Source organism: Sorex fumeus, unplaced genomic scaffold (assembly GCF_029834395.1).
Source record: "Sorex fumeus unplaced genomic scaffold, SorFum_2.1 ptg000024l, whole genome shotgun sequence".
Taxonomy (NCBI): domain Eukaryota; kingdom Metazoa; phylum Chordata; class Mammalia; order Eulipotyphla; family Soricidae; genus Sorex; species Sorex fumeus.
This window is the reverse complement of record NW_026606081.1, coordinates 56,346,587-56,369,445: the sequence shown is the minus strand read 5'-3', so window position 1 is coordinate 56,369,445 and position 22,859 is coordinate 56,346,587. Positions and strand designations below refer to the sequence as shown.

Below are 22,859 nucleotides of genomic sequence, written 5' to 3'. Positions count from 1 at the left end.
CCACCCACCATCACATTAGTGGCCGCGGTGCATGCAGCGTTCAGGGCCCCTGGACCCTGACTTTAGCTCCCTGAGGGCTCTTCAGAGTCCAGCAAACAAGTGCATTAAAAACACAGGAGAGAATTTAACAGGTTATTCCAGACAGAATTTGTAGGCGAGAGCTGGAGGGTGTGCTGGGGGCTGAACTATAGCAATGCCGCATTTGAACAGGGGCTTTTCCCCTCACTCTACTTTCACTCTCACCATTAGAAGGAAAACACGGTGATTGATAGGAGAATCCATTAAAAAAAATGATGGGGAGGATGGGGGGTGGGAGGGATACTGGGATCCGTGGTGGTGGGAAATGGGCACCGGTGGAGGGATGGGTATTTGATCATTGTATAATTGAAACCCAAGCACAAAAATTTGCAAGTCTACAACTGTACCTCATGGTGTTTCACTAATAAAAATTTTTTTAAAAAATAAGGGGAAAAACATAACAAAATATATAAAAGCAACCGGCCGGGTAGAAAGAGCTGCCAGCCGCCCCAGCCCCCTCTCGCTAACCATTTCCAACACGAAGGATGGAGGGCTAATGAGCATTGTTCCAATATGCGAAAGTGCCTGGTCATCTGTGTCGAGGCGGGTCATCCGGAAAACGGGCACGGGGTCTTTCACGTAAGCTACTTACAGGGGGGAAAAATGACTGACAAATATTGAGAAAGGAGTCTGCCTGAGGAAGCTAAAATGGGAACAACTCTCAGTTTCTGTGTGGTCAGTGGGCCTGAGGACCAGGCGGGTCCAGGCCCTGGGCAGCTCGGACACTTTCTGCAGGAGGGTTTGAACCACCCCACTCGCAGAATTCCTGCCACGGATCCTCTGTTGCTGAGGCCCCTACACAATCGTCTGTAAACTCATTGGAACTTACTGGAACTTATTTTAATCTAAACACTCAGCAGGTCGGAATTCCCATAATTGCACATGAGTAGACAAGAATATGCCCGGGTCTGCATATGTGTATGGATTTGTGGATGCATGTGTGAGTGGGTGTGTATGTGAGTGTGTGCACGGATGTGTATATGCGTGTATTTGAACACATGTATCCATGCGTGAATATGTATGTGCATGAATGTGTATGCATGTGTGTGCATACTCTATGCATGAGTGTGTGCATGTATGTGCCTATGTGCATGCGTATGTGAACATGTGCTTGGATGTGTGTGCATGTGTGAATGCACACTTGTGTGTGAATGTGTGCATGCATGAGCTTTGTGTGTGTGTGTGTGTGTGTGCGCACGTGTGCTTGCGTGCATGTGTGCAAGGAGGGCGAGTGGCGCCTGGATGAGGTCTGGGAAGGGAAATGTCCAACCCAGGAAGGGATCTATGGCAGACCCAGGACAAGTCCCAGAGAGTCATCAGCCAGGCCTCAAGGTCAGCCAGGCCCCGTGGTCAGCAGATATAAACACTCAGCCCCTGGGAGGTGGTCGAGGATGAAGCACGGGAAAGCAGGGCGTGCGACTGAAAGACGACTGGTCGGAAAAGGCCAGATGGAGCCCCTGAGCTCCCTGAGCAGAGACGGTGGGAATGCGTCCCCAAGGGCCACATACATTCTCACCCCAGGAGCAGAGTGCGGGGGCCCAGGAGCAAGGATGCAGCTTTGGGGTGAATCTGAATTCCACCGTCTCCTCTCAGCTGACATGTGCTCAGGTCTCCACTTAAAGGTGGAGATTAAAAACATGAATCACGGAGCTAGAGATAGCACAGGGGTCAAGGCAGTCCCCTTGCATGGGGCTGACCCAGGTTCACTCTCTGGCACCCCAGGTTCCCCCAAGAACCATAGGAGTGACCCCCGGGGGCAGAGCCAGAAATAAACCTTGAGCACCCAAACAATCCTTTTTCTTACCCCTCATAAAGCTGTAGAATGGAACAATTTATTGTACTTGGACAGTCCAGAGACAGTTAACCACCTCATAAGATATCAATGACTATGTCTAAGAAACAGGTTAGAGACTGGAACATTCCAAGTCAGGCTCAGCTGGAATGATGGCCTGCGTCTGCTCCGTGACTGCGGCGACGTTTCAAGATCCTCGCTAATTGAGAAAATCCTTCAGTTAATGCCAAATTTGTTTTCTTTCCCTTGGAATTAGATGATTCTATTTTGTAGTATATTGACTTCATAATTACTTCGTGCCTGAGTTCCTACATAAATGACAAGTCTCCGAAAAGGAACCGAGACTGGGTGTCACCCTCTCCTCGTTGCCTCTGCTGTCAGTGACCCCTCGACCATCTCGACTCGTCACCCAGAGTCACCCAAAGATGTTGCCCCCTTCCCCTTCCGGCATCCCTCACTTCTGACTCACACATGTTCCCAAAGCCAATTTCTTCCTCCTGCTCGTCCCTCTGGAATATTTCCCCCATCTAGGTGACCGAGACTGTCTTTCCCTGGACTTTGTGCTGGGCATGACTCCAAACCCTTCCCTCCCTCCCCCCTGCCCCGTGAAGGAGGCGTCGCTGTTACCCGCCATGTAGAAATGACACAACCGTTTCAGTGTCTTCTGGAATATCTCTGAGCTAAGTGTTGGAATCCACCCACAGCAGAATTTGGGCTCTGGAAGTGCAAGGATGCCTCTGATTGGCCTGGGGCCTTCCCTACTCACAAGGTATGTTCCTCTATGTCACTGCCATAAAGATTTACTGCCAGATCAATCTGATTCTGTTAGCTCATGACTGCCTGGGGAGAAACTTTCTCCACTGAGACCCATCAACATGAAGGCAGACTCACTGCTGCCCTGTTGGCTAGGCCTCCGCAATGCTCGGCCCACCGCCCCGAGAAGCAGAGATTTCATAGTGCCCTGACCCGCCCTCCCCTCAAATGCTAGGTCTTGAGCTGAGAAGTCATTGCCCCTCCACCCCCACCCTCGTTTCTCCACACGTCGATGTCTGATTTCACATCAAAGGGCATGAATGTCTCATTATCCCAAACCGGGGACCAACACGGTTTTCTGCTCTTTCACTGGGCACTCTGGGCCACTTGGTTCCATGTGAGTGTCCATGCACGGAGGCTGGCAGAGCTGAGGACTCTACCCTTCGTCCCCCCGTCGTGCTCCCAGGCCCCCTTCCCTGGGGTGACCAGGCCCAGGCAACAGAGAGGACACCTTCAACAGTGCAACTGGCCCGAGGCCAGGGGCTTGTTTTGGGGGGCTGTTCGTTGGGAGCCTCTCTTCACTACCCTGCAGACTAGGGCAGAGAGAGGAAAAAACCCATTTGACCTGTTGTGTTTGTCACACAACCGCTTTTGGGTCCTCTCAAGACTGAACTTGTTCTTCAAATCTGTTTCAAGTTCCCAACTAAATATTGAGGAAGGGACTCGGGCCACGAGGACCCCCGTGCATGTGAAGCCCCTGGCTTCAGCCCCTGCATGAAAGCTCCCCCAGCACCTCACGGGCTGCTCCAGTCCCTACACGGGAGAATTTGCTGCGTCTCCATGTGGCCTTTCCACCTCAGATACACACTCACATACACAAAGATACACACATCCACACACATGCTTGCAAACACACAAAGCATACTCACACATGCAAACACGTGTGCACTTACACATGCAAAGAATGCTCACTCAAAATATCCACATGCAAATGCATGTGATGTACACACACAAAAACATGTACTGGCATGATGTTCACATGTGTGCACACATGGTTGCGTCCAAACATGTCTGCATATATAAAGTAAAGTAAAGTAAAGGCCCTCCCGTTGATCGTCGATTTGCTCGAGCGGGCCCAGTAACGTCTCCATTGGAGACTTTGTTGTTACTGTGTCTGGCATATCGAATACTCTCGGTAGCTTGCCGGGCTCTCCGAGAGGGGCGGAGGAATCGAACTCGGGTCGGCCATGTTGGCCGCTTGTAAGGCAAACGCCCTACCCGCTGTGTATATACATATATATATACATGTATACACATATGCAGACACACAATTCATACCCAGGTACGCATACACAGCAGAGACCCACGATACATGTACACACATACATGATCGCACACACACACACACACACACACATACATGCTCATCACCCAGCGCATAGGAATGGTGCAGTGAGGATGGAATAGTCCCTGTCTAGCTGGCTGTTCTCACGGCCCCTCGCCCTGGGCACCTGAAGAGACGGGCTCTCAAGGTAAGTGAAGGGCACAGTTCAGCGTCTCTAATTCGAAGCCCCGTTCCTAAAACTGTCCGTGGAGAGCAGGCTGCACGCCCGGGTGGTTAATACTTGCCGTGCTAATGCTTTTCAGCAGCAGGGCACTGCAAGAAAGGAAGAGGGGCCGGTCAGGAGAGAGCCCCGGGTGGCTGAGGACAGCTCCTGGCCTAAGCCACCCTCTGTGGGCGGTCTGGGCTCCAGGAACTCTGAAGTTGAGGACCCAGTGATCACAGGTGGCCACCTTGGGAGCTGCACACGATGACGTGTGCGCCCACACTGATCTCCACGGCTCTGTCCAGCTCTGCCCCGCCCGGCCCCCGCGGCCAGCTCCCCCCTCCCCTCTCAGACCTGATGGAGTGTCTGATGAGACGCAAAGGCCAGGAAGGATGGGAAATGATTTGCAAAGGAGCCAGAAGGGGGATTCTATGACTGTGTGTTTTTCCACTCGGTTCTAATTTAAAACCACTTACAAGTGACAACTCCCAACCCCAGGCAGGTGCCGAGCGGCGGCTCATCACCCCCTGGGGACCCTGCGCCTCTGAGTCTCTGTTCTGAGGAGAGCTATTGTCTTCCCAGGAAAGGCTTTTAGCATAATGGCAGGCTGAACAGAACATTGCTTTTGTGAGAATATTTTTAAGGAAAAGAAAAACGGAGCGGTGTTCTTTCACCACTAAAAGAGCCCCCCCCCCCACACACACACACATACACACACCCAGGAGGCAGTGATGGGCGGCCCACGGTTCCTCCCTCACCTGCACTGGCCCATGCCCGGCCATCCCTCAGCTCTGCTCTCCTCACAGGACGCTCCTTCCCACCCTGAGTCCTGAGGGGGTCGCAGCTGATCCTGAAGGGGCTGCAGGCCCAGGAGCCGGGCAGGGAGATGTATGGCTCCCCACGCCAAGCAAGTCTGCACTGAGCCCTCGTTTGTCTGTGGGTGCAGGAGGAGGTGGGGAATGCCCACGGGACCTCCCCGACGTCTCTGCGGCCCTCAGACCTTGAGGCCGGTGGCACTCAGCCCTTCCTGCTGCCCACTGCAAGGGGCCCGAGCAGAGGAGACGGGACCCGCCCACCACACCTCCTCCCAGGCCTACCAGGCCTACCTGCCCCCAAAAGGCTCTTAGCATTCCCAAGTCTGAGAGAGCAGACGTGTGTACATGTGCATGTGCTTCTACATACACACGTGCAGGGATGGGAACCCATGATGTGCACGTGTGCACACATGCAGATACATGCATGTACATGTGGACAAATGTGCTGGCCTGTCCACCAACATGCACCGGCACACACACACACAGACATGTGTGCACAAGTATGGACACGTATGTGTGCAGATGGGTGTGAGCACACATGCAGAGTCAAGGGCATATACGTGGCACATGAATGCATGCAATCACAAAATGTCAGGGAATGCACGCATGTATGTACATGTGAGTGCAAGGATGTACACAGGTACGAGCCCATGGGCACACATGCACCCGTCCACATGAACATGCACACTCACGTGCACACACATGTATGCACACATGTACTTGGCATGCATACACATGTACATGATCCATATGCGTGTTTCCACACATGTACCTATACACACATGCTCATATATGTGTACCATGTGCACACTCACCCTCCCTGGGGGCTGGGCCTGCTGCCAAGCCCTGCCTGTTCCGTGGCCTCTGGTGTGCTAGTGGCTGTGATCAGGCCATGGAATTTGAGTCCCAGAAAGCAGCAGAGCCATTTCTTAGTGGCCCGTGGTTCCATCCCCACTGGTGGGGAGACCAGCCCCTGCCCCCTGTGGACCTGCCTGTGAGGGTAAGCGTGGGCTCAGCACGGTCATCTTGGGCACAGTGAAAGGACACCGTGCCCTCAGCTTTCCACAGGGCCCGGGTGCTCTTGGCCAAAGTGCCTCCTGCTGAGGAAGATGCGGTTTCTCAGGTCAGGCGAAATTCTTTCAGGAAAACAGGCTTTCAGACCAAAAATACTTCCAAAAAGCCAATCAGATGGAGCACAGCTCCCAGGAGCATCTCAAGACCATGGCTTGTCCTCCGCCCCGCAGTCTGGCTCCTGCTGGTGCCCAGGGGACTGTCCAGACAGGGAAGAAAGTCTGAGCACAGACGTGTCCTCAGACTGGGTGAGCGAATGCTGAGGCAGATCCAGGCGAAAGCTAGTTAACGGTACCCAGAAATGGAAGCGGCATCCACCCCTCAGGCAAGTAGGCAATGGGGGCCCCTGCCAAAATGGGGGTCTTTTTTTTTCTTTTTGGGTCACACCCAGCGATGTACAGGGGTTACTCCTGGTTCATGCAGGAATTGCTTCTGGCCGTGCTCAGGGGACCATATGGGATGCTGGGAATCGAACCTGAGTCGGGCTGCGTGCAAGGCAAATGCCCCACTCTGTGCTATCACTCCAGCCAAACGCTGTGCTATCCAAGCAGATGCTGTGCTATCACTCCAGCCCCACACAATGGGGGTCTTTCTGGTCTTAATCAAGAGACGAGTTTGGAGGGTTCAGGGGAAGTCACGTGGTTCAGGGTCAGACTCATAGATGCAGGTGGCTATGATCAGACAGGAAGGGGATCCCGTCGGCCACTTTCCCTGAGGGACCCCGGGGACACCAGAATCTGCCAGGTGCTGTCTCATTCCACGGCGTGCCCAGCCCTGGCTGCCCCCACAGAGACCCAGGGCAGGGCATGGGTGGAGGCGGGGGCCCTTCCTGCCCGGGTAGGTTGGGGGCACCCACCTTGGCCACCATCAGCTCAATGGCCTTTAATGGGTACTCAGGGTCCAGGCAAAAATACCAGCTCATGGCAAAACTGGACGGCTACATGCCAAAAAGTGGGCTCAGATCTCTGCCTAACACCATGCACAAAAGTAAGATCAAAATGGATTTATGACCTCAACATCAGACCAGAATCCATAATGTTTATTGAAGACAAAGTCGGCAAAACTCTCCATGATATTGAAGCTAATGGTATCTTCAAAGATGTCACGCCACTGGCCGAGCAAGTGAAAACAGAGATAGACAAATGGGACTATCTTAAACTAATAAGCTTCTGCACCTCAAAAGAAACAGTGACCAAAATACAAAGAGAGCCTACAGAATGGGAAAGGATATTCACCAAATACATATCTGACAAGGGGTTGATATCAAGGATATACAAGGTACTGGTTAAACTCCACAAGAAGAAATCACCCAACCCCATCAAAAAATGGGGTGAGGAAATGAACAGAAACTTTCACAAAGAAGAAATTCGAATGGCAAAAAGGCACATGAGAAAATGCTCTACATCACTAATCATCAGAGAGATGCAGATCAAAACCACAATGAGATATCATTTCACACCACAGAGACTGGTCCACATCCACAAGAACAAAAGCAACCGGTGCTGGCGTGGATGTGGCGAGAAAGGGACCCTCCTTCACTGCTGGTGGGAATGCCGGCTGGTCCAACCATTTTGGAAAACAGTATGGATGACTCTCAAAAAATTAGAATTTGATCTGCCATTTGACCCAGCTATATCACTCCTGGGAATATATCCCAGAGAGGCAAAAAGGTATAGTCGAAGTGACATCTGCAATTGTTTGTTCATTGCAGCACTCTTTACAATAGCCAGAATCTGGAAAAAACCTGAGTGCCCAAGAACAGATGACTGGTTAAAGAAACTTTGGTACATTTACACAATGGAGTACTATGTAGCTGTTAGAAAAGATGAAGTTATGAAATTTACATACAAGTGGTACTACATGGAAAGTATCATGTTAAGCAAAATGAGTCAGAAAGAGCGGGATAGACACAGAAAGAGTGCATTCATCTGGGGAACATAAAGCAACAAAAAGGGAGACTAACACCCTTGAATGGCTGAGATTAGTACCAGGAATTTTGATCCGTGACTGGAAGGCCAGCCACACGTGCTAGGTGAAAAGGAGGCTCAGATAGAGAAGAGAGCACCAAATAAAGGGTGTTGTGAGGACCCTCCCAGGGTGGGAGAAGCATGCTAAAAGTAGTCTATAGACCAAACATGATTGCCACTCAAAGCCTCTCTTGCAAAACACAGTACCCAGAAGAAGAGAGAGAGAACAAGGGGGCACACCCTGCCACAGAGGCAGGATGGGACGGGGGGATGGGGGGTGGGGGGGATGCTGGGACCCGTGGTGATGGATGACGGGCACTGGTGGAGGGATGGGCACGTGATCACTGTATAACTGAAACCCAAGCACAAAATTTGTAAGTCTATAACTGTACCTCATGGTGTTTCACTCATAATAAATAAATAAATAAATAATTTTTAAAAATGCCAGCTCAGAGCTCCTGCTTCAAGACTGTCTCACAACTTCATATGGTCACAAAAGAGCACTGGACAAAGAGCCAGAGCCACAAATGAGTGTCCCGGCTCACGGCCCCAGACGCCTGGGATGGTGGTTCAGTGAGGAGACTGACGGTGCACACTTGAGTGCCACAGGCAGCCAGTCCCCACCAGGGCACTGCCCACGACCGTGCGGCTATGAGAACCAACATGTCCGAGGCAGGCAGGAAGCACTGCTCCTTGGCTTAACCAAGCAGTTCAGACGGCAGCTACATAGCCCAGGATCTTGGCTGGTTCCGTTGTCTGGGACAAGGTCAGGCACCGAGCAACCACCGACCTGCCCTAGCAGAGGGGCAGATAGAGGGCACAGCCACCCGCCGGGGCACCCAACAGCCACTGGCTCGTCTCAGACTCTTTAGACACGCAGTCGGCAAGCACAGGCCACCCACGGCTCCGAGCTCCGCAGCACTGGGGAAAGTCATCACGGCAGCCGGCGCACACGGGGACTCGGGAGTCTTTATTATTCACTACGGCATTCTTGGGCGCGTTAATTCAGCATGGTGAGCACTTGTGATTAGCCAGGGTGTCAAGCATTGATTGTCGGGTGCTGATGGGCCATGAGAAATTGCATTTCCCACTGCTAGGTCATTCACTAAAGGCAGTGAGCACTGCAGCAGGGATGCGGGGCGGCCTCTGGGGGTACAGCAACGCGCCGACCCTCAGCCTTCCCCTTCCTCTCCGTCTGCCCCCAGCACCAACTCTGCTTTCAGGCTCCCCTGGTGGATCAGAGGCCACCCATGAAGACAGTGTCAGAGCACATGCAAGTATGAGCCCCTGGGCTTGAGCCCTGCGACCACGCCATCCCCGGGCACCACCAGGAGCCCCCATAAAATGCGGAAATGAAAGAATAAAGTGAGGATGGAAGTGGGACACAGGAAAGTCACACTCATGCTTGAGGGCACTAAGCAGGCAACTATGTGCCTATGTGTGCCTGTGTGTCTGTGTGTGCCTGTGTGTCTGTGTATTTATGTGGCTGTGTGCGTCTGTGCATCTGTGTGTACCTATGTCTGTGTCTGTGTGTATCTGTGTCTGTGTATATCTGTCTGTGTCTGTGTCTATGTGTGTATCTGTGTGTGCCTGTGTGTGTCATGTGTGTCTCTGTGTCTGTCTGGGTGTCTGTGTGTCTCTGTGTGTCTGTGTGTCTGTCATGTCTGTGTGTGGTTGTGTGTCTGTGTGTCTGTATATCTGTGTGTGTCTGTGTATATCTGTGTGTTTGTGTGTCTGTCTGTATGTGTCTCTGTGTGTCTGTATCTCTGTGTGGCTGTGTGTAACTGTGTGTCTCTGTGTCTCTGTGTCTGTCTGTGTCTCTGTGTGTCTGTCTGTGTGTGTGGTTAAGAGTCTGTGTGTGTTATATGTCTGTGTGTCCGTGTTATCTGTGTATCTGTCTGTGTGTCTGTGTGTGTCTCTGTGTGTCTGTGTGGCTGTGTGTTGTATGTCTGTGTGTGTCTGTATGTCTCTATGTGTCTGTCTGTGTGTGGCTGTGTGTTGTATGTCTGTGTGTGTCTGTCTGTGTGTGCCTTGTTTGTCTGCTCTCCATGTGTGTGTGTGAACTTGTCCCTCTGTGGGTCTGAGCTGTGTCTGAGCTGTGTATCCGAGCCTGCACCCCAGTGTGTCCTTGCCTTGTCAGCCCTCGACCCCTGTGGAAACCTGCCCAGAGCATGTGTGCCGGGCCCACCCCTTCCCAGACTGGCTGCCTGCACAGTAGGTGGGTTTGGGGTGCAGAACGCGGGGCCAAGGGCCAGGCTTCAAGACTGTGTGGCCTCGCAGCAGAGGAAGAAACATGGGTGTCCGCCAGGTGCTCCCGCTCTAAGGCTCCCCTCCCCTGGTCGCTGACCTCACGGGTCACACCCAGCAGCTACACGCCTGCACTCCTGGGACAGCTGCACCCCTGCCGTGGTACTCACGGAGCTGGTCCACGTGGGCTCCCTCGGGCATGGCTGTGATGGTCACCAAGGGGCATGCGTTTCCCCCCAGCGTCCGGCAGAGCGTCTCCCGCCGGAAGTAGACCTGCCTGGGGTCCACACTTTGTTCCAGGAGGTCGAGGTGAGTCTGGGGCAGAGAAGCAGCAGGAGGGGCCATCAGGGTCATGGCTGGCGGTGAGACAGACACCCCCAGACCCCCGAGCCCTGAGGGACTCACACCCAGGGACAGTCCCTGAGTGGTCACGTGGGCCTCACACCCATTGTGAGACTGCATTCTGCTTCCGGGGTCCCCGGGCAGGGGCGGTGGCAGGGGACAGGCCCCTCTCGGGGTGCGGGACAGGGGCACAGGCAGAAGACAGAGGGCGAGTGCCTGGGATCCCTCGGGGGGCTGAGGAGCACCACCCCACCCCTGCGCCCTGGCGCCGACACACAGACCCAGGGAGGGAATCTTTGGTGGGGCTGAGGGTTGCCCCTCTCCGGGACCCCACCCCCCACCACCAGGGTGGAGCTGCCTCATCTGGAGGAGGGAGTGGACACCAGGCAGGCATTGGGAAGGGACAGAGCAAGTGTTTGCAGGGGGCACAGGCAGGGTCCTAGACAGTGGTCGCTCAGCAATTCGGGTGCCTCTAGGCCAGATCACGGAGCGGAGGCCCCTCGAGGATGCAGCCAGCAATCTGCCACAGCTGCCAGGGACCAGAACCTTCTGTCTCCGGCAAGGGCGAGAGCTCGGAGAGGAAGCACAGCTTCGTCCCCTTGATGCTGTACGTTTTGGCAGTGCTCAGGGTTCTGAGGGGCCACGCCTGGGGCAGAACCTTAGGCACCACCGTGCAGTGCTCTCCGTCCAGGGGTGTCTGGGGGGCTCTGCACGCGCCCCCCTCAGACCTGCTCCAGTCCCCTCAAAACCCTGCAGCCAAGCTTCCAGCTATGGATCTGGGACATTACAGGGGCAGCTGAGTGCAGCTGAGTACTGCAGGGCGAGAGGAACGGAGGAACGGGAAAGAAGCACCCAGGAAAGATGTGATTGTTGGAGAGTGTGTTTGGGGTATGTATGGCATGTGTGTTATATGTGTATGTGTGTACACGGTGTCTGTTACATGGGTGGTTTGCATGTGATGATGTGTGTGCTATGTGTGTGGTATGTGATGTGTGAGTAATGTGGGTGATGTGTACTGTGTGTGGTGTATGTGGGGGGTATGTATGTGTGTGGGTCAGTGTGCTGTGTATGTCAGTGTGCTGTGCAGTGTGTGGTCCATGTGTGGTGTGTGGTGTGTGCGGTGTGTGTGTGTATGTGTGTGTGTGTGATGTGTGTGTGAACAAAGCTATTCATGGACATGTGTGTACACCAAGAACCTTCTGGACCGCACTTCCATCTCACCACAGGTGCCAGCAGGGAAGAGGGAGAAAAGGGTACGCCCCCAGGGCACACTCAGAGCAAATGCTCGGACATGCCCAGATTTGCAAGTGTCCAGGACTCATCCTTTCACCAATGTGACTGAAAACACCTGCCCGCTGCCCCCAGACAAACAATGAGAATGAGCTCCGGTTAAACAATTCTAGGTCTAGATAATGAGGAACATACGGTTACTACTTGATAGAAATACAAAGAAATCATCTTTAAGAGAGAAGCATGCTGTTGGTCATCCAAGAGAGAAGAGTTGGGGAAACGAGGGTCCATTAGAACATTCGGGCTTCCAGCTTCCACAGACACCAGAACACGGTCTCACCGGATCTGGGAGTGGAGGGTCTCCATGCGCCTGAACATCCCTATGAGGCCGGGGTGCGCTCTCCGAAGGCCTCGGGTCTGCAATCTGGTTGAGCTTCGGTGAATTTCTGGCCCTACATGTTTGGAAACCTTTTACTGGTGCCCAATTCTCCACAACCTACTTAGCTCTCCTCAGGGTGGTCACCCCACAGGCCTGAGCCGCTGGGCCCTTGGGTCCATCTGCCCAGGTTCAAGTTGGGCTGAGGGCTGGAAAATATGAAGCCTGCACCTCACTTCCCTGAGATTCTGGTGAAAACATCACCTCCTCCCCCTAAGCTAGCCCTGCAGACTAGGGAATCCTATCCCACAGGGAACTCTCAGTTCCAGCATTGCTGTTGATCAAAAAATGCAGGTTGCAGGGGTAAGGGGGTCTTCGGTCTGGTTTTAGGGCCACATCAAGTGATGCTTAATTGCTGATTCCTGGCACTGCGTTCAGGGATCACTCCTGGAAGGCTCAGGGAACCACATGGAATGCCAGGGATAAAACCCTGGTCAGCCGTGTGCAAGGAAAGCTGCCCCCTGTGCTATCATGCAGGCCCCAGAATGTGCATTTTAAGGACTGAAAAGGGGTCACTCATAGAATTATAAATTGGTGTGTGGTGGGGAGTGGAGGGAGGGGAAAGCCTGGTCTGTTCATGTTTCCCAAGGGAAAAAGAAACGAAGGAGGGAGAGAGGGAGAAATATAGCAAAAGCAGATGACAAAAATTAGAAGTATAGAACAGATTCATCCGCCTTGATAAATGATGAAAACTTTGAAACCCTGCTACATGTTGTCTGTCTGGAGTCGTTAAAGAGCAAAAACAACATGGCGTGTAGGGAAAATACTCCTAAATTACCCCTTTATTTTGTTTGCTGCTACTAAGATAATTCAAAAAGAGAAATATTGAAACTAAAAGGATAAGCAAACATAAATTATATAGGCATGGCAACAGTAATACCGTAATATATGACAAAATCATATTCAAGACCAAGTGCATTAAATGGGACTTAAAAATCTTATTATGATAAAGGGCACAATTCACAATGAGCATATAAAACTCATAAATCTTAAGAATCAAATAACACAGGATAGAAATATACATGGGAGAGGGTGCAATAATGGACTCAGAGAGAAAGAGTTGAAGACAGTGCCTCTGCCTTAAATAAATCAGTTGTGTAAAAATAATGATGGAGAGTATTTGAACAATATTGTTTTTATCAGTGTGTGTCAAACTTCATACAGAGAACATCCTTCATTTTTTGTCTCAGCATCCCCTGGAAGTGTAACAAAAATTAATCATATCCCGAGCCATCAAAAATTTCACCGGTCTCCCTCCCTGACTCTAGAAGTGGAAATAGGATGAACTGTATTTTCCGACAACTGAGTGAAGTAAGACATCCATAAAGATGGATTTTTACAACAGCCGAAATCGAGCGTTTAGGACACAGCCCAGTGGCCTTCTGAAGCAGTTCGTGGGAAACCCCAGAAGGAAGTCAATGGCCAATGCATGTCACTAAAGGTGGGTTAGGAGGGGACCCCTAACCAGCACCTCTCAACTGGTGACCACATGGAAATCAATGAGAGGGGTCACTGCACCAGAGCTGGAAGCCAACCAGCAGAGCAGGGGTGGAGGGGGCCCAGGGAGGAAACTTAGGTGGGAAGGGGAGATGGCCAGAGAAGGGCCAGCAACGCTACTTCAGTGCCTCCTCTATCATCAACAGCTGGCGTGGGGGGTGTTTTGTTAATTTTTAATTTTATTTTTATAAAGTTGTTCATAGTATTTGATTACATTTAATATTCGAACACCAATCCCATCACCATTACAAAACCTTCCTACCACCATATTTCCTTCCCGAACTCCAAACCCCATCCCCAAAGCAGAACCAAAATAATTTATTTTGTATTGCATGTTATGAATGATCCGCTAAAATGATCCCAAAAAAGTTCTTTAGAGGAAAGTGGGTGAAGATTGTTGCATCTCACCGAGGAGCCATAAAGCCCTTCTATAAGAGATTAGTAACATGTTGTTAAAGCTTGAGCTTATATCGATAGATAGATGATAGATAGATAGATAGATAAAGGTAAAGGGAAAGGCCCTCCCGTTGATCGTCGATTTGCTCGAGCGGGCCCAGTAACGTCTCCATTGGAGACTTTGTTGTTACTGTGTCTGGCATATCGAATACTCTCGGTAGCTTGCCGGGCTCTCCGAGAGGGGCGGAGGAATCGAACTCGGGTCGGCCATGTTGGCCACGTGTAAGGCGAACGCCCTACCCGCTGTGCTATCGCTCCAGTCCTTAGATAGATAGATGTCTGTATAAATGTATTTTCCCCTAAAATTGCCTGCCTTCTACTTTAAACCCCATCGAACATGGTGTACTACTCTTGGAATATTGGGGGTGTAAAGTATGAGATGTCCAGGAATAAACTCCCTTGTGGGTGAGGCCCAGCCTGAGTGTGTGGAGAGTGGCCATGAGCATGGCGGCAGGTGAGTTCTGGAAGTTGAGTTTGGCTGCAGGGCTGACTCCACTGGGGCAGGGAGGGGCCTTAGCCAACCCCCTCTGGGTTGCCTCAGGTGAAACAGCCTGGCACGGCTATGGCATATCCAGGGTTTGTTTGATTTTTTTCCAGGGGAGTGTGTAGGGTGGTCTGGGGCTACAGCTGGCAGTGCTCAGGGATGACTCCTGGTTCTGTGCTCAGGAATCACTCCTGGTGGGATTCGGGGAGTCCCTACAGGATGCTGGGGATTGAACCCCGGTTGACTGCATGGAAGGTGAGCGCCCTCCCTCTGGACTGCGTCTTTGGCCCTGTTTTCTTGTTCGTGTTCCTCTTAAACATGATCATAGTTTTATGATTCCTTGTGGAATGGGTCCATCCCTCTGGCGAGCCCATTGGGCAAGCGCTCAGCTCCGGGGCAGAACACCTGCTCTGAGTCCCCGCCTGCTCCTAGCCAGCTCCTACCCGGGCTTCCCAGCAGCAGGACAGCCACGGCTCTCCCCAAACACCCATTTTGTGATGGCGTTTGAGGGGTCAATGGCAGAGGGGAGCCTGCGGGGGTGCGGGATGCGGCCTCTGGCCACGCCGGTCTGGGCCACGCCACCAGGTAAGAAACAAGAGCCGAGTCACGTCCAGCCGGGCACCCTGGAATTCAGACTCCTGTGACTGTTGACTCGTCCTACCCCTCGCCGGCTCCTTCCCCAGGGTGGTTCTCTGCCTGGGCCGAGCTGGTCACTGTGCGTGTGCCTGACCCCTGGCCTCTCGGACCGCTGAGGCCGTGTTTCCCACTGGAGCGTGCTGATTCGCACCCCACACGAGAACGCACGGGGCAGTGAATGACCGCTTCCCTCTCCACGCCCTCCGGCCCCTCTCCACAGCACCCTGCACTCTGAACTCCTGTTTGCCCCTTCCCGGCTCCCTGGCACATGGACAGGGCTGATGACCACCACTTTCCCCTCCCTCCTGCTGGTACCCGCAGTGGCCACTTCCCAGCGAGGTCCCACTGCCTCGCCCACTAAACGATCCTTCAGAAACTCCGATCTCGGGACCCCACTCAGGGTGGGGAAGCTCAGAGTGACTGTCGAGACAAACCCATGCTTCAACCCAGACTGTGGGCACACTTTCACCATCGCCGTGGTTATTGATGGCTCGATAAGGATGATAAAAGAGAAAACTCCTTGTGTTTGCTCCATAATTGCGATAATATTGTATTCCTGCCTTTTAGCTTTATTTTAATGCTATAATTTGGACAATTATCCGACAGAGTTCCCAGCAAGCATCTGGAAGACATCAATTTGAAAACACAGAACGCTAATTCTCTTATTAGGAGAGAATAATACAATTTTTTAAGTTGCAAAGCCTTACTCATGTTGAAAAGTATCCAACATACATGTCCTCTGCTAGCGAAGTCTGTGATCGTTAACAGAATCCATCCTACCAGCGATTTACAAATTGTGAATTCCAGGTCCAAATGTCTTTTCCACCCCTCGACCTAAACCCCAAGTAACACAGTTAATTCTGCCCTCGGGGTATCATTCACATTTAATTTATCACGGATTCGTTGGAAGGAAAACTGTTTCTCCTTAGGACGGGTCCAAAATGCAGAGTGGCCAGCGCACATGGGGGCCACGGGCTCCGTCCCCCTCGTGGCCGGGAAGGAGGGCTGTTGCCTGAGGAAGCCCAGAGCTCGCGGCCCGCTGAGCTCACGCTCCTCACGTCTCTGCGTTCCTCACCGCCAAGTCTTTCTCGGCATGTTCTGTGAGTAACGAGCCAATAACCGGGGTCACTTGAAATCATCTCTCCCTCCCCGCCAGGAGCCGAGTGACGGGAGATGCGGCTGCATGCTCGTGCCTGGTGCCTGGTGCTGGTTCCCCAGCAAATGGGGAAATATCTCCCCATTTCTCCTAAGCTAGTGAATGGCCGCAGGCTCTGGGTTCTGTGCTCTGGTCGCAAGACTGAGTGGACCCCAGAGAAATGAGCAGCAACATCTAAGAGACCCAACACACACTGTCCTGTTCCACATGGCCTCCCGGCGATGGCTATGGACAAAGAGTGGCCACCGGCTGCCCACAGGCTGCAGCTCCAGGGGCCGAGCCATCCTGGCCACAGCTTCTTGCTGGACGTGCAGGACATGATTTTGCAGCTGCACAGACTCACTGGAATATCTCAGACAGAATAGGACACGTCTGGTGGCCTTCTGCCAAGCCACACCCAGGCTACTCAGCATTGTGGCTGGAAATTCAGGAGGGGGTTTCAGACTCAGCTCTCGGAGATGTCCCAGGAATGATGGTGAGCAGAGGTGGGGGGGCAGGCACGGGGTCTGCACCCCAACCACTGTGTTCACCCATGGTTTCTGGAAAGGATGGGGTTGCACCATGTCTGGGCTCAGCCTGCCACCAGGGATGGGTTTTCACAGCCTCGACTATTGCCTTATACCAATCCAAGCGTTGTCCAAACCCCTTCGGGTGCTAATGTCCCCCCTGATCTCAGAGAGTCACCACACAGTCTCAGACACTCAGTATCTAGAACGAGCCCTCCCAGAGGGAGCCACACATACATATCCCAGCAAGGGTCTCCAGTGGATGGCCCACAGATGGTGCTTCACAGGGGTGGCTGTGAAAACCTCTGTGGAAGAGGTTCGTGAGTCCCTCCTGCTAAAACTCCCTGAAGACAGCTTGCGTGTTCTGGTACGATATGGAATGACATTCGAAATGCATATCTGTTGGGTCTCCTGCCAAGAGCTCCCGGTGTGACAGGAAGCACTTGAGTCTCCCAGACCTCCCTGCAGGCAGCACTGCGGGTGGAGGGAGAGATGCCCCTTGTGAGCTGGCAGTGTCTCTGCGCAGAGCAATCTGCATCTGTACCTGCATGGCCCTGGCGAGGGCAGGGCAGTGTGGGACAAGAACTCCCTCAGTCCCTGGACTCCCGCATGGCCCCCGAGGATGAGGGTGCGGAGAAGACGGGATCACACACACGGCGGGATGTGACTGGCCACCAACAGGACAAATGCCTACCACGCACCAGTAGGGCAGTGAAGCCTTCCAGGGAAGTGAGGCCTCGATGGCACAGAGCACACGAAGTGGATCTCTCTGAAAAGTAGATTTGTACCTGCCCCCAAGGATTCCACTGCTTGACTAACCCACCCCAAACATGTCACCTGGGACAGACACACACAGCCCATGATGACAGCAGCAGTTAGACGACAGCTGATTGAGATCAGCCACGTGAGAACCGCTCCCTGTCCAGCAACAGCCACATGGGAACAGTTCCCTAACTGGTGACAGCCACGTAGGAACAGCCCCTGTCTGGTGACAGCCACGTGGGAACAGCCCCTGTCTGGTGACAGCCACGTGGGAACAGCCCCTGTCTGGTGACAGCCATGTGGGAACAGCCCCTGTCTGGTGACAGCCACGTGGGAACAGCCCCTGTCTGGTGACAGCCACGTGGGAATAGCCCCCTGTCTGGCGACAGGTCTGTGTTGGCTGTGGACATCTCTGAGGGTAGCAGAGGCCCAGAGCCCACTGCAGCACGGATGGAAGCATAGGAAGACCGGGGAGGCCAGGAAAATGTGGGCTAGAGGGGACATGAGGATCTGGGCATCAGGGTGAGGCATGCAGTGACTTGGACCTCCGTCCTATCCACTTCCATGATATGATGACCATGCAACTAAATCAAACTCAAACTTAAAAACAAATAAATGAAAATAAAGAGCAAAAATAGGTCAATGAAATTAAAGCAAAGTAACCAGACAAACGTGTGGTTTTCAGTGGGGAAGGGGCAGGCTAGGAGGCACAGCCCAGTGGGGGGTAGGGGGCCGGGGCGGGGAGGGAGGCGCTGGCCTCGCACGGCATCCCATAGGGCCCCCTGAGCACCACCAGGAATAATCTGAGTGCAGAGCCAGGAGTCAGCCCTGAGCACCACCAGGTGTGACCCAAACACAAAACAGAACCAAACTCGCAGGAGGGGAGGGGAGGGCGATGGGGCCGGTGAGGAGAGTGGAGGGGGCTTGGCTGCTGGCCCCAGGCCCTGCCGTCCATGCTGGACACGCAGGAAGCCTGGGCAAAGCTATGCACCACACCAGTACAAGTAGAAAGACACCGACTAAAGCAGCTGGGAATAGATTCCCCAAGAGGGGACCAGGTAGGTGATCCCCCGCCCCGAAAGCCTCCATCAGGTCTGGGCCCGAGCTCAGCCAGGAAAGGAGTCGGGACCAGTAGCCACCCCAGGACCGTCCCAGAGCACTGCCCGCTGCCCGAGTTACCATGAGGGCCGAGTAGGTGTAGGGGGAGTGGAAGGCTAGGTAGCAGGCGTCGTCTTCGTGGGGGAAGGAGACAGTGAAGGTGAGCGTGTAGTAGGCCGAGGAGGCGCTCCGGTGGTAATGGTTCCTGCAAGAGAAGCAGGAGGAGGTCAGGGCCGGCGCAGCCCACACCCAGGGGCCTGGGGACGATGGCCGAGCCTCCCCGCCAGCTCTGTACTGAGCAGCCCCGCCCCTAGCTCTGTGCTCAGGAACCACTCCTGGTGGGCTCGGGGTGGGGGGGGGAGGGCGGCTCTGGGTCTCGGGGATCGAACCCGGCTGCGCTGCCTGTCCACAACGCCTGGCCCCGGCTGTGGGGGAGCACAGAGCAGAGAACACGAGCACTCGTCACAGCATCAATCTACTTCCATCTGCACGTACATTCCCGCCGGGAGGCGATTCTCTCTTCCTGTGTGTGCTCGGAATCCGCGAGCGCCGGGGTGAGCAGGCGCCAAGAGCCCTAATGAGGGCGGTTTTGCGTCTAACAAGGCCCCATCACTGCGCTTAACAGGGTCTCATAAAGCAGAGAGCGCAGCCGGGCTGCCTGACGTCCTCCCCTACACGGCCCCGCCCGGGAGGTCCCTGTTCATCTCCCCGTGCTGACGGATGTCCTGGAGCCCCCACTCTGGCCGTCCCCTCCCCAATAACTCTAGATCCAATGGAAAGAGAGAGGGCAACTCCTCGCCCAGCCCGGGCAGGGGCCACCCTCACGCCCGGCAGAAGAAGTGGGACCCAGGTGCGGTTGGACAGTGCCTCGTGGGGCTGGAGAGACGTGAGGTCTTTGCAGGCAGGGTCTCCTCACAGACCCTCGTGGGTCCCCGACAGGCCGGACACATCCCAGTGATTCAGGTGGGGAAGAGAGAAAAAATTCACAGCCACATTTCTCTCCATTCTCAATCACATAAGACCCCCAAAGCTGGGGCACAGAACCTTGGTGTCTCTCACAAACCTTAGCACTATTCAAACGTGTCACTTGACATACTTTTTTAAGGCTTAATAAAGTTTAAAAAAAATTTTTTTTAATGTCTGACCCAGATTCGAATACTCCGCCCCTCTCGGAGAGCCTGGCAAGTTACCCAGAGTATCTCGCCCACATGGCAAAGCCCGGCAAGCTATCCATGACATATCCGATATGCCAAACACAGTAACAAGTGTCACAATGGAGACGTTACTGGGCCCACTTGAGCAAATCGATGAACAAGGGGAGGACAGTGACAGTGACAGTGATTTTAATGTAGAAGTTTTGCTATTTATTCAGCCATTGATTAGGCTGGTTGAATTACACATGAACTCCACTAAAGTTTAAAATTTTTAAGGTCTAATCTTGTTAGAAAGATCAACTTGTTTCTAAATAAAAAAATCCATCTTATGGTTGAGTTGTTTTTCTTTTTTTTTTTGGTGGGGGGGGAAGAGTTCTCCCAAATGAGTATCACCAAAGTCTCACCCAATGGATGAGCTCAAAGATGGGGCGGATTTAAAAAAAGAAAAAAATAGGAACTGCATGGTTTGGCTGGGGGCGCTTCAGTTCGGGAGCAGCGTTCTGCCCTGCGACTGAGCAGGCAGAGGCAGCCCTGCCACAGGGATCTGAGACGAACTCAGCCCCTGCGTCTGTGTCCTGCATCACTGGTCCCCCAGGGGTGCATTCCCCTGTCCCTCTGTTTCTCTTACATACAGACACTTATCTTAATAAGGAACCTGCAGGCACAGCTAGTGCATCGTGGGCGGGGCTTTCCTTTGGCCAATCCCACAGGCCTTGAGGCAGCTCTCGGACCACTTATTCCTCCGCCCCCAGAGGAGCGCTCTGCAGGGGGAAACTAATATGCCATCCACCCTGGTTCTTACCAGGCCCCAGGCCCTTCCTGCTGCCCCTTCAGCCTTCCCCTAGACCCCATTCCCACCTTCAGAGGATTAAGTGCTGCATCTACTTTATTTTTTTTCTTGTTGGGTCATACAAAGATGCTCAGGTGTTACTCCTGGCTCTGCGTTCAGGAGTCACTCCTGGGTGCTCAGGAGACCCTGTGGGATGTTAGGGATCGAGCCCAGGCAGGTTGCGTGCCTGGCAAATGCCCTCCCTGCTGTAGACCAAGTGCTTCTAGACACGCCAAGTTTAAATGCGGGATTTTCTGGTGTTTTTTTTCCCCCCTATGGGTGGAAATCCCTGCAGGTGATTTTTTTTCTTTTCTTTTTTTCTTTTTGGGTCACACCTGGCGATGCACAAGGGTTACTCCTGGCTCTGCACTCAGGAGTTACTCCTGGCGGTGCTCAGGGGACCATATGGGATGCTGGGAATCGAACCCGGGTCGGATGCGTGCAAGGCAAACGCCCTCCCCGCTGTGCTATCTCTCCAGCCCCCCTGCAGGTGATTTTCAGTCTAATTTCTTCGGCTCCTGAAACACCCGAGGGTCTCTGGAGAAGTGGACAGGAGCAGACGGCCCAGGAGGTGAAATGAGAAAGCAACAGGCCAAAGAGAGGAATGAAACTGCTCTCTGGGTTCGTGTCTGAGTCCCAGAGTCCGGGGCCGGCAGCTTCACATGGCCACTGTCAGCCCACCCACCCACACTGACCTCCCATGGGTAGTGGTCCGAGCCTCTGAGGCTGACAGGACGTGGGTCCCAGCTCCTCCACCCTGACTGGGAACCAGAAGTGCCGGAGCCTGTGCTTGCCCTCCGGCAGATGGGAGAGAGAGAGCACTGAGCCCCGGAACCCCTGGCGATGTCTTTTTCGAGCACGGGGCCTTGCGTGATCTCAGAGAGAGACTGAGAGGGCTCATCTCTGGGCGCTGGGGCGAAGGCACCGTCTCCTGCTCCACCAGCAGCCCCCGCCATGGTGGGTGCTTCATTTTTTTTTTCTTTATGACAAATTTCAAATTTGATTTTGAAGGAAATTTTGCTCGCTTCAGTAAGTCGTGGGACCGAAATCTGATCTTTTTTTTACCCTAAGATATGGGTAATTTAAATTTCGTGATAACTGAGTCAAATGGGTGAGCCCAGCCGCTGATGATGGATGGGAGGATAATTTGGGGGCGCTCCTCCTGGCTTTGGCTGGTTTTTACTGTTGTTTGGTTTGGGGGTCGCACCCGGTGGTGCTCAGGCCTTATCCTAGCTCTGCACTGAGGGCTGGGGGTGCCGGGATCGAACCCAGCACTGTGGCGTGCGAGGCCAGCACCCTCTCCAGTGCATCACTGCCCTGGCCCCACCTAGGATTTGCTGAGGAGTCCTTGCCAGGCTGCCAAGGAACCACTCCTGTGCCCGACCCGCCAGTCCCAGCTGACTGGGGACACAGCGCAATATCTCCCGGGCATGCGTACAAAGGCCGACAGACCAAGCTCAGCAGGTGGCGTGTGAGCTCAGCTGGTGCCCACAGCATCCGGATTCCCAGGGGCGATCACGGTCAGGGCGTTTGGGGATACCAAGCTCGGCTCTGAGACCTGTGCTCCCGTGGGTGGACCCAGGGGAGAAGAGAGCAGCTGATCTGGGGACAGAGCAGGGGGGCGGGGAGCCTGGTAGGGGGGGAAGGGGCCAGCGGGGAGGGAAGGGCCTGCTGCTTGTTTCGGGTTTTTGTGTTTGTTTGCTCTTTGGGTCGCACCCAGAGGTGCTCAGGGGTATTTCCTGGCAATGCTCAGGAGACCCTTTGGGTGTGGGGGATGGACCCCTGTACGCAAACCCCTTCCCCGCTGTGCGGTGGCCCCGGCCCCTGCCACTTACTTGTAGTAGCAGATCTCGTCCCCCGCCCGGGTCCAGGAGGGTCTGCCCTGGAGGGCCTCCTTCACTGAGAAGAGGGTGGGCTGCATCCCTGTGGGAGAGGGAGGTCAGGGTCCTTCTGAGTCAAACTCCCCAGGGAGCGGTGCTGGGCTGTGCCAGAGGGCCCGATTA

At 53.7% G+C, this 22,859-nt stretch overlaps 1 protein-coding gene across 1 annotated transcript in view; it reads right to left on the bottom strand.

Annotated features, from left to right (window-relative positions):
- The window catches only part of AGBL1 (AGBL carboxypeptidase 1), a 241,787-nt gene that overhangs the window by 168,112 nt on the left and 50,816 nt on the right, over positions 1 to 22,859 (bottom strand). Inside the window, exons 17-19 of the mRNA XM_056113915.1 lie at positions 22,692 to 22,779; positions 18,955 to 19,078; positions 10,441 to 10,585 (exon numbers count right to left, since the gene is read on the bottom strand). Coding sequence (XP_055969890.1) covers positions 10,441 to 10,585; positions 18,955 to 19,078; positions 22,692 to 22,779 — 357 coding nt within the window. The remainder of the gene's footprint in view (positions 1 to 10,440; positions 10,586 to 18,954; positions 19,079 to 22,691; positions 22,780 to 22,859) is intronic.